Genomic DNA, 12,192 nt, shown 5'->3' with positions numbered 1-12,192 from the left:
AAGTGTCCAGTGCTTCATTGTTTAAGACAATTCGCTAATTCATTGTGCGTGTCTTTCGGGAAATAAGTAAGTAAACTTCTTTTTATATTGTTTTTTACATAATAAAAAGTTTCTGGAAGAGTAATACAAACAGAAATGCAACGCAACAAACGCTTGCTTCGTTGTACAATAGGGGTTCAATAAAAGTGAGGTTATATCCATCACGTGCAATTTTGTTCAGCATTTAGTTTAATAATCATATATTTACATGTTATCCTTCTTTAAAATTATGCTAATCATGTTCTTTTTATGTTTATTTTTATGCTATATTCGTTAAAAATAGTCATAACTGAATCGCAGTAAATGCACGTGAAAATTTCAGTTCCTATGTATGACCTGATAAAAATCGTATTTATAAAAACAAAATAATTGTAGTTGTTATTTAAGAATTTTCAATAGAAATAGATATAAAGAACATAATGAATATAATATTAAAGAAGGATAACATTGGATTCAAAAGTTTCAATGAAATGATTCATTTAATTGTTTATGTTATTTGTTTCATTATCGTAGTGAGCTCTCAGGTACAGCCGTATCAACTTGTAAATTTTGTTGACGAAGTTGATGAAAGTGGCTTGCGCTCAATCGAGTGCGTGCCAAATTCTTGGATTTCTTATGATATGCAACTTGGATCCTGCGTTGTGCGATACATGTCTCCTCCATACAAGACGGAAGATAAACTACTGATCAGGAATCTCATTAAAAATAGAGCGGATCCACCAGAAAGTTGGCCCATATATCGAATTTGAATTAACTTAAATTATTTTACCCATGTCATTCATTTCTCACAATGCATTTTTTTCAATCATTTGTTTCAGGAACGCATGCAGATGGATTAAAAAGAAATAAGAAACTTGGAAATCAAGAATATGCATACACCACAATGTCTGAAGATGCAGGAGAAAAAAGATCAGAAGAAATGACCAAGCTCATAAAAAATAGAAAATCACATAACGCTGCGGCAATAAAAAAATTGTTGAGTCGACCAAATTTTTTATCGGAGTCAGACAAGAACAGTTCAGGTATTTCGATTTTTATATTTATTGTTATTTATTTATTTTTCGAATGATTTTATGAATTTAATTGAAATGAAATTGCATTTTATGAATTTATCAATATATATTAAATGATATTAATGAATGAATAAAAAGTGAGAATAAATTCTAGTAAACGTGGTATTTTCTACTATCTTCAGCCTCTAATGAAAGTTCTTCCGACTCGGGAGATATCCTCGCTGATTTTCGTTCAAAAAGAAAAAACTATAGTAAAAAAAAGGGTCAAACAACAGCTCAAGTTCAACTTGAAAAAACAAAAAGAGACACCACTTCAAAAACTATGGAGCTGTCACCTGTTTGCGAAAAGCCATCGACTTCAAAATCATTTCCAATGAATACAAAAAATGTGACTGAAAAAACAGATGCAAACAAAAATAGACCTGATAATTCGAAGATTCTATTGAGCTGCCATGGATTAAAAAAAAATGAGAGCCGGCCTCTGGGAGATAACAACAACAACAACAACAACAACAACAACAACAAAAACAACAACAACAACCTTGTTTCTGACTTTAATGGTGAGATATTAAAATTTTTTATTTAACCCTAGAACGCATGACTGGGGTGTGAGCACACCCCACGCGAACTTCAAACTACGCTCCCGTCCTAACAAAGCGACATTATCGACTGATTATCGACGGATTTTTTTATATATAAATTCAATTGAAATTAGTTTTATCGTACATCATTCTTTTCGTTATAAAAAAACGAAGAAAATGATGTAGGATAAAGTCAGTTTAGCATCGTAGGACCGGATTTATAAGCAGAAAAAGAGTGGGGTGCGTTCAAACCCCGGTCATGAGGTTGAGGGTCCTTTCTTAAAAAAGACATTTCGATATATCGAAATCTGAAGCCTCTATTCGTTGCCATGGTTTTGTTTATTCGTTGCCATGCAGGCTTGCGACGTATCGTAGGTGTCGAATGTGGAGCCTTTGTTACCATGGTCGTTGCCATGGTCATGGTTTTGTTTATTCGTTGCCATGAACATCGTCAGTTGCCGCCAAGCACGTGAAGAAAGTGGTGGAATCAAGAAAAGACAAAATGACAACATCAACGACTAACGAATTTACGGCGACGACAGAAGAATTCACAAGCAATAAAGAAATGGATGAATTCATCGCGGGAGACGAAACCATGTAAGTACCACCACAAATATTTTTAAAAAATACCGAGGACGATGACGACGACGATAACGAAGAGAACAACGAGGACACGTGGACGTGGACGAGGGTTACAATGATGACGACAACAAGGACAAGGACACGTGGACGTGGACAAGGTTAACAGAGACGATGGTGACGACGACGAGGACGATGACGACGTAGACGACGATGAGGACGATGACAACGACGATGACGACGACGAAGACGATGACGACGTGGACGATGACGATGACGATGACGACGAAGACGACGACGAGGACGACGAAGACGACGAAGACAACGACGAGGACAAGGATGACGAATACGACGAAGACGACGAGGGCGACGAAGATGACGACGAAGACGACGACGAGGACGAGGATGACGAAGACGACGAGGACGAAGACGACGATGAGGACAATGACGACGAGGACGACGAAGATGACGAAGACGACGACGATGACGATAACGACGAAGACGACGATGAGGACAATGACGACGAGGACGACGAAGATGACGACGAAGACGACGACGATGACGATAACGACGAAGACGACGATGAGGACAATGACGACGAGGACGACGAAGATGACGACGAAGACGAAGACGACGACGATGACGATAACGACGAAGACGACGACGATGACGATAACAACGAAGACGACGACGATGACGATAACGACGAAGACGACGAGGACGATGACGATGACGATGACGACGAAGACGACGAGGACGAGAGTGACGGAGATGATGACGCAGACGAGGACACGTGGACGTGGACGAGAGTGACGGGGATAACGATGACGACGACGACAACTAGAATGACAATGACGATGAGAACATATAAATATTTATTATAATTAGAAATAATATTAATAATTAATTACTCTTTCGTTAAATTTTTTCAGCTACTTCACTGGATATATTGATAGTATTGAAGGCTCTAAACTGGTTGACAAAGGTGTTAAGAAAGTTTTATACAAGTTCGTGGTGAACAACGGCAAAGGGAGGAAAATGCGGGTATTAATGTGGGAAGAGGTAGCGAATAAGTACGAAGCTTCATTGCGTTGCAGAGATGTAAGTGTTTAATAAACCATTATAAAATATTACTAAAAAATTAAAAATTAAATAAAATATATATGATAATCAAATAGTGGTATTTTGAATAATCATGAATGTGCATAGTAAAGAAAATAGATTCTCAATGGATAATAACAATTCATATAATAATTTTCAGATAATAAGAATTTGGAACGAAAAATTTGCTACGGAAAAGCTGTAAATAATTAAATAATATATTTAATGACAACCTATTCAATGTTGTAAATCATCATTTTAATAATATTTTTTTACAGTACTGGAAACGGAAATTGTTGCCATATTAAAATATTTTGTTGTTTTAATCAAAAACCTGAAACGAAACTTTGTTCAAATGACAAAACAATTTGTTACGTCCATAAAATATTTTAATATTTCAACATTTTCTAAAATATTTATAGTTTAATATATTTTTAATAAAATAAATAATTTTCTTTCAGACATCAACAATAATAATTAAAGCGGGCGCGTAGCGCCCGCGTTGTTGCTAGTATGAAAAAAGGCACATGAGGTGTAGGGTTAAATTGAGTTTTCAATATAAAAATTAATTCATAAAAAAATCATCGTTTTCAGGTAACGAGCCACTGCAGCGCGTCCTTACTAAGATAATGACCATTATGCAGTTTCAAAACGATGAAATACGAGAACTTCGTCATAGTCTGGAACGGTTCATGAAAATGCCTAGCTCTGAGACGACGCCCGACGGTTTTATGAAGAAATACGGATTCCAAAAAATAAGTTCGGTGGATGATTTTCTTGTATTCGAGGAACGTTTAAAGGAGAATGCGGATTTTCGACAAGATTTCGTAAGTTTCGGAACTGAACGAATAATTTCAACTATATATAATATTATCTATTAAATTAGTTATATAAATTGCCTGCTTTGGTAGTTCTGTTTTTAGAATTTACCAAACTTCTTAAATCGTCAATTTATTACAATTAAATATTTGTATAATTCTTAAACTCTTTGTTTTGGGAAATTTTTTATATTCCAACATTTATTACATATTATATTCCATAAAATGTTTTTATTTTATAGAATGGTGCGATAGATTGCATCGTAGAATCCGACATGAAAAAAACTTTAAATGCAATACTTAAAAAGTTTTTCGCTCAGCAATTTGCTATGTCTTGTACAGCTGTGAGAGAATCCAAAAAAGCCGGCAAGTTAATGCTCAAAGGAACTGCATTTTACGAAAAACTTTTCGGTACGTATTCACAATACTTAGCGTCGAGCCGCTACCGCGTCTCTTGAATACTCAAATGCAAATTGAATAAGCTTTTCAAATTCAATAATTATTTTTGTTTTTTGCAGATTTTGTTCGACATATTCATTCGAAGGAAGAAGTCATTACAGAGAAAACCTTCTATCAGAATCTGTCAAGTTGTCTCAATAATGCTAAAGAGTGGGATGGAGGGCGTAAGATGCGTGCGAACCAAGCAAACTGAATGTAACAAAAACCTATGGATCTTATTCCAACTTTCGTCAGATTTTGAATAATATAAAGACATATAAATAAGATTTTCGAATGAAATGTTTTCGAAAGTAAAAAAAAGTCAAGTACTTTGATCTCATGCAAGCTTTATATTGTTAAGCTAATTATCTATTATTATTATATTTAAGCTACTTTCACAGTTCTTAATTCTTACTAACAAATTATTTTATTAATAAACTGTGATTCAAAGATAAAAATATATTAAGCTTTATTTGAAGACCGCAAAATTATTACCGCAAAAATCCTCTCAAAAATAATAGGGCTATAATATGGTTGTTGCACGGTTTCGATCGGGTCACTTGAGGTAAGCAGTCGGGCCCTGATTAATTTGCCTTTACGGGCCCTCGCCGAAAAAGTGTGACCGACCTGCAAGGGACCTGTTCGGGTGCCATGTTGGGGCCCTTACAGAGTGAGGGAAAAATAATCAGGGCCCAGCTAAAGCCCTACCTAAATTCTTACACGGGGATATATTTTCTAATTATAAAGTACTCGACGATAAAAAAAAGGTTGTCGTCAGACTGACGTACAGCAATCTGATATTTCATGTGTGATGTTTATTTTATGTGTGTATTGCTTCATTCAGGTGGGTGAATAAATTTCGTATCTATCTTGGAGCCTGCGCTCAGACTTCACTATCGCTGGTCCATGGCTTGCCACGTCAATTCTAGGGGCCGAATAGAGCTTCAATCTAATCTGGTTACTGTGGATTTGACATGGAAGGCGTAAGGCGATTCCAAGGACCCCGATTTGGTGGCCCCTAAAGGCCCTTGTCAAAAAAGCGTGACATTCCGTATGTTAGGGATAACCGATCGGGTCCTCATCGTAGCCTTAGTTAAATTGTCGCACGGGTCGTTGATCGCCCAAAAGTTGTCCTTTTAACAGTCGACGAATTTTACTTTCGTTGGATTCGACGAACGCGGATAAGATTCGCTCCTTGATCGCGTTGTATTTATCGCGTGTAGTTTCGTTTTTAATTAAATCGGTGACGAACGGTAACACTGCCGCGTCGAGATTAGAAAGCAAATATTGATATTTCGTTTCATCGCAAGTAATACCGGCTAACGAGAACGCGACTTCGACTTGTAGAAACTAAATCGTCGGTTCTTGTTTCCAAAAAGGAGGTAATTTGGCGATCCTTGACATGAAAACTGTCGGCGAGTGGTCGCCGGGAGTTACAAAGGAATCGCCGGACGTCGTCGTCGCACCACCGCTCCCGTCGTCGGCCATTGTTCGTTGAGATGTATCGCGAAAAATATATAAAAATTGTCAAACGGCGAACTGTACGCCAGGCGTCTCGAACCTTCGCGCACATGAAAAAGCCAGGATGCACGCGGATTATCGAGATATTAGTAATGCGCGCACACAATGGTTTTGAGGCCCGCGTGGACTGCCGTGATCATAGAGTAAAAGAATTAATTGGACGAAAACAAAAGTCGTATTTTACTTGGCCACTATTTGTTATCACAGTCCGAGCGAAATTGAGACGGAAAAAATCGCGAACTTGAGTCGTAACGCGGAAAGTATTTCACGGTAAAAGTCGTTACTGGCACATGTGGCCAAAAAATTTTGCACGTGGCCGTAAGCCGGTATATTAACTCACCAATCACGTCAGGATCACCAATTTGTGGGGAATTAAATGTTCAGTCGGGAAAACCCACAAGCGAGTTAGAAGATAACACGAAGATATCTTTATTAACGATCAAAAATATTTAAAGTTTAATTATACATTTCGTGATGTGAGTAACGTCTCGACTCGTCGACGGTTCACGTGCTTCTCCCCTCATTTCGGGGTTCTCCGGTTCTCTTCTCTCGGGAGGAGAGGGGAGATAACGCTGTCGGATGTTGAGCCACTAGGCGACGTTTAGTACAGGGAACAGAGGATTTTTTCTTGCATAATTCGGCAGGAGCTATTTTTTTTTCACTGATAGGTGCAGTATGACGTAATGAACCTAAAAAAACATTATACTTACAAATAAGGCGAACGGAAGTGCCGCCATTTTGCGAAAAACCGTTTAAGCCTGTATCTCCGTAACCGTGCACTTGAGTTCCACAACTATAAGGACCTTTATTATAGATAATTAAATTTCCTATCTTTTTTGTTTAATAATTTTTTTCATATCACTTACTGTTCACGATTTATAAAATTATTACTGTTTGTTTATTGACTTTTTTACCGATATCTTTTCTAATAATTGTTCAAACAATAAATTGCTAATAACTAAACTTTAAAATCGATAAATTTTCTACAACTTTTATTTTAAACTTTTTCCTCTAAAATCAATATTTTCGAAGTTATAACGCGTTCAATATTGTACTACCGAGAACAAGGTTAATAAGAACGAAGTATGCATAGCATAATGATGAAAATTTGATAAATATTAAAAAAATAAGAATTACAGTATTTTATGGACTTAATAAATAATAAATAATTTACGCTCTTACTTGCAAAAAACAGCGATTACCCATTGAAATATTTTTTTAATTTTGTATTTTCTTTTATACAATTAAATATTACTTTACCTCGAATCACTCCTCCATTATTATCAAATAATTAATTCATAAACTAATGGCATAATAAAACAAACAAATAAGAAAACGGGAAATTCACTCAAAAATGGAATGTAAAATTTATTTTCAAAAATGTACAACGAAATGAGAATTATATATCTTCTTCGACTCTTTTGGGTTTCGTGGGTGGTGAAGATTCAATGTTGATTACATCCTCCTCTTCCTCTTCGGTATCTTCTTCAGTGACATACAAAAATTGGAATTCCTCTATTAATTTGTCATTGAGGCGATCGACAGTATCTTCATCGACGTCGCACAATTCTGTGTCGTTGACGATTAGTTTGAGCTGGTTAGTGCATGTTTCCTCTGTGCAGTTCTCACAGATTACCGTACAGTTCAATCCTGCTTTTCGGTACCCACAGGCTCTGCCACAGCCAGTTCTGCATTTGCATGAAATACACTCTAGTAGACTGCGTGGTGCAACGCTAGCAATGCTAGTCACTATTCTCTCCCATTTTTCTGCAGAACCGTTCTTCAGCTTCATTATGATCTCTCTCAAGAAAAGGCGAAAAGTATCAGGAATTTGAGCTTGTAGATTTTCCAGAAATTTATCCAAAGGAGGATAATTTTCGTTGTCGGAAAAAACAGAACGTATATCCTCTAGAACTATAGCTGCTGCTTCTTTCACGATTCTCTTTCTTTCCTCTTGTACATTCGCGTTCTTTTGTTTGTACCAATTAGCTGATAAAGCTTTGTATCCAGTACTTTTGTACAGAAAAAATGCATCGTCACCTTGACAATCAAATATGGCAACGCTGTGTTTCTCTAGTAAGTGTTTTTCGATGGTACGTACACTACCGACCAAAAGTATGGAATCACTCGACAACAATTCGAGCCGCACTAAAAGTTTGATAACTTTTTGAAGAATCAAGATATTTGAATTTTTAGCAAACGGCGTTTTGAAGAGGACACATTTGTCTTCATATCCCTCTTTCCAGATATTTTTTATGATTTTTTTTGGATTTGGTACGCTATTTTGAAAGTGACTGTTTTCCGGTGTTTTTTTGTCTGTTTAAAACTGGATGCATAACTTATGAAAATTTTTCCCGTTAATTTTCTTTATGAAAACCTTAAAGCGAGGAGCAATAGCTTCAATTTCATTTTTGACAAAGTTTTGTATGATTTTTTTCGCAGTTATCGCATTTTTACTTGAAAAAGACCACTTTTTCAAAAATATGGCTAAACCCGAAGATTTCCAAACTTAAATGAAATTTTCAAAAGGGAAAAAATTTGCAGAAGATCGTTCTGAATCGACTGGAATTTTATCAGAATTTTTGTTCGATATTTTTTTTTCGGCAATTCCAGTCAGAATTCCAACAACTGTAGTGGCTTAACTCGAAAACCATTCGGCAAAACACAGCTTTATTTGGTATGTTGTCATTTTTGTACGATGCCCTAGCAAGAAAAAAGTTTTCCTCAATAAAAATATATATCTGTATGAAAAATACAAGAAAATTGAAACCAATCGTTTGAGAAAACGCAAAAATATTTGTTATAACATGTAATTTTGAAAAACTATTTTTTTGCAAAGTACATTCATCCTTTCTTTTGGAAGGACGACAAGAATAGTTATCTGTAGCCACACGTTTTCAATCTCATAATTTATAGCTAAATATACAGAAAAAAAGAAATAAATTATGCGAGGTAGCCATTTAATTTTTTTTGAGAGTGAAAAAATTTTATTGGTTTTATAATTCCATGGAGTACTAACACTTTCGGTTATGAAAGCAAAAAAAATTTTTGCTTCGCAATTTTTGAGAAAAAAACCAGGAAAATATCGAAAAGTGGCTTGAGCACTATCCAAAAAATTTTTTTTAAATCTGAAATTTTGGGAAAATTACTTTTTTTTTGATATACTAACGATTTTCGTTGGAGCTCCGAGAAAAAAAAAATATCGATTTTTTTTGCATCACCCTAATGTTCACCAAATTTTATTAAATTCTGATCATTTTGAAATTTTTAATGTATTTAACATGGCTTAGCATGGCAACATTATATCGTCGCTAGCCGCCCTCCTTAAGAGAGAAAATCTCCTTTTTTTCGAGTTTTCGATCGATGAGAATTTTTTCTAAATTTTTTTCGAAATGCTCTAAAATTCAAAACTCAGAAAATCGCCGAAACAAATACAACTTTTATATTTATGAACTTGAAGCACACTGAAATGAATTTCCAATTCCTTTTACAATCTTTCTCAACCATAGTTTTTTATCTCAAATTGACGAAGTATTTTTTTGCTTGCGGTTTAAACTTTGTTTTCAATGTATAAAAAAATAAACAAATCTACACCAATCGAGTCACTTACTTTATTTAAACGTGTTTGTCATGGAAAAACCCGCCTTTGGCTTTCAGCACTGCAGTGAATTGGAGTTCATTTCTCTGTACTTCAAGTTCATAAATACAAAAGTTGTATTTGTTTCGGCGATTTTCTGAATTTTGAATTTGCGAACATTTCGAAAAAAATTTAGAAAAAATTCTCATCGATCGCAAACTCGTAGAAAAGATTTTCTCTCTTAATACTTTAGCCCAAACCCCATGGTTTTCGAGTTAAGCCACTGCAGTTGTCGGAATTCTGACTGGAATTGCCGAAAAAGAAAAATATCGAACAAAAATTCTGATAAAATTCCAATCGATTCAGAACAATCTTCTGCAAATTTTTGTCCCTCTTGACAATTTCATTTAAGTTTGGAAATCTTCGGGTTTAGCCATATTTTTGAAAAAGTGGTCTTTTTCAGGTAAAAATGCGATAACTGCGAAAAAAAATCGTACAAAACTTTGTCAAAAACGAAATTGAAGCTATTGATTTTAAGATATTTTTGTAATTGAGCATTTTTTGCTCTTGTATGTAGTTATCGAAAAAAAAATTCGTCCAGTTTCAGAAAATAATTCATTCTGGTAGCCATTTGGTGTACCAAAAATTTTTTACATAAAACTAACCTCACATATTTTTAGTTCAGACATTGAGGTATCGATTTTCCTTGACAAAAAAATGGTATTTAAAAAAATCGAAAGGGAACAAAAAATCGTTTTATAAAAATAACATCGTCGAAAAATCAGGTTGTTTTTTGTGCATTTTCAATTTGTTTATGGTTTAATTTTTTCTGGCGCAATTTTAACAATCACCATTCAAAAGAGCGCACTCGAAAACATAGGAAATAATGGTTCCTAATTTTTTTTCTTCGAATTCATCACATAGCGGCAGTTCAAACTTAGATGTCAAAATTGCGTTCTCTGACCGTTAAGATGAAGTATACTTATCGAATTTGTTTTCTAGACAATTTCTAGGAACTTAAAAAAAAATGCCGATTGAAACAAATTGGAGACAATAACGCTTTTTCTTTTTAAATGTCGTAAATAATCATTCCTGACTTTTTTCTAGATAGATTCAATGGAAGGAATAGCCGCTGAAATATGAGCTGAAAAAGCGAATCATTTAAAAAAATTAAAAAATTATTATTTTTTATCTAATTTATACTCATTTTGCCTTAAAATTTATAAAAATTGAAGCGATTCGACGTTCATTGAGAAAATTTTAAATTTGTGGAATTAAAAAAATTAAAAAATTTGAACCGGTCGACCGATGGTTTCTACATTTAATACCAACCTTCCTATCACGATACTCTATTCGTGTGAACAAAATTAGCCATAAATCTTAAACTTTGCGAAAGTTACAGCATGTACCGAGTTTTTTTTTTTGCAAATTTGAGAATGCCGTAAAATTCGTAATTCTCGAGCAATTCCAACGGAATTTGCAGTGAATGAATAGATTGTACGGCTTTATATCTGTGTGGAACGAGAGCTCTGCAATTCAAACCGTTCTTGATTTTGCGTATGGTAGTGAATGTTTTGCGAATGTTTCTGGTTGCTTCCGTTCACAACGTTCATACAAAAAGGATATATTAAAATATATTTTATTAAAAAAAAAAAAACGTTATTAATGATAATGTTACGTAGATATACCGTGATTGAGACGGCTGTCTTTTGGCTCGAATCTCGGATGAGGCCAGTAGTCTGCCAGTACTCGGCTGAATTTTGTATGCTCCATAAGAGAGCCAACTACACGGTCCTACGGGGCTAATTACTGGGTTTGCTCGACCGACTACTGGTGAAAATCACACTTTCCTAATAATTATTGTTTTTTTTTGTGTTTTATTGTACCTTTTTAGCATTTTTTATAATTATATTTAGAAAGCTTAATAAATAATATTTCATCTGATTCTAGTTGCGTGTCGTTATCCTTTCTTTTTTCAAACTGTTTTGCAAAGTTAAAAAAAAAGTTGAAAAGCTAACCATTGGGTGTTTTACCCTAAATGGGAACGCTATCTCTACTTATACATGCGAACTTCAATATTTCATTATTCTACAGAACTGTGTAGAAGACAAATCAAGTGGGGTGCAAAAATTAGAACGACTAAAATAGCGAACAGGCATTCTGTATATCTATATATGCATATAGATATATGCATATAGATATACAGAATGCACATAGATATATGCATATAGATATATGCATATAGATATACAGAATGCCTGTTCGCTATTTTAGTCGTTCTAACTTTTAAGCCCCACCCATTTTCGCTCGCTCTTTCCGTGCTGTTGTCAGGGCACATGAGAAAGGTGCGGGTGGGGGTCGAAACAGCGAACGATCAAAATAGCGAACAGGCTTTTGTATATCTATATATGCATATATAGATATATAGATATACAGAATGCCTGTTCGCTATTTTGATCGTTCGCTGTTTCGACCCCCACCCGAAAGGTGCAAAGGCAATCGCAGCGACAAGCGATGCTCTTATG

At 35.0% G+C, this 12,192-nt stretch overlaps 1 protein-coding gene across 1 annotated transcript; it reads left to right on the top strand.

Annotated features, from left to right (window-relative positions):
* Positions 1-887: 887 nt before the first annotated feature.
* Positions 888-4,910, top strand: LOC122418069 (putative uncharacterized protein DDB_G0289009). Its single transcript, XM_043432081.1, has 5 exons — positions 888-1,061; positions 1,235-1,612; positions 3,908-4,140; positions 4,374-4,542; positions 4,650-4,910. The coding sequence occupies exons 1-5, from the start codon at positions 923-925 to the stop codon at positions 4,781-4,783; spliced, it is 1,053 nt and encodes a 350-aa protein (XP_043288016.1). The 5' UTR covers positions 888-922; the 3' UTR covers positions 4,784-4,910.
* Positions 4,911-12,192: the final 7,282 nt, after the last annotated feature.

Source organism: Venturia canescens, chromosome 11 (assembly GCF_019457755.1).
Source record: "Venturia canescens isolate UGA chromosome 11, ASM1945775v1, whole genome shotgun sequence".
NCBI lineage: Eukaryota > Metazoa > Arthropoda > Insecta > Hymenoptera > Ichneumonidae > Venturia > Venturia canescens.
This window is presented reverse-complemented; position numbering and strand designations above follow the sequence as displayed.

Bases quoted from the DNA above. Each gene is read 5' to 3' on its own strand.
- LOC122418069 (XM_043432081.1), top strand. From the start codon at position 923: ATGTCTGAAGATGCAGGAGAAAAAAGATCAGAAGAAATGACCAAGCTC. The intron at 1,062-1,234 runs GTATTTCGATTT...TACTATCTTCAG, and splicing joins GTCAGACAAGAACAGTTCAG to CCTCTAATGAAAGTTCTTCC. The intron at 1,613-3,907 runs GTGAGATATTAA...CATCGTTTTCAG, and splicing joins CCTTGTTTCTGACTTTAATG to GTAACGAGCCACTGCAGCGC.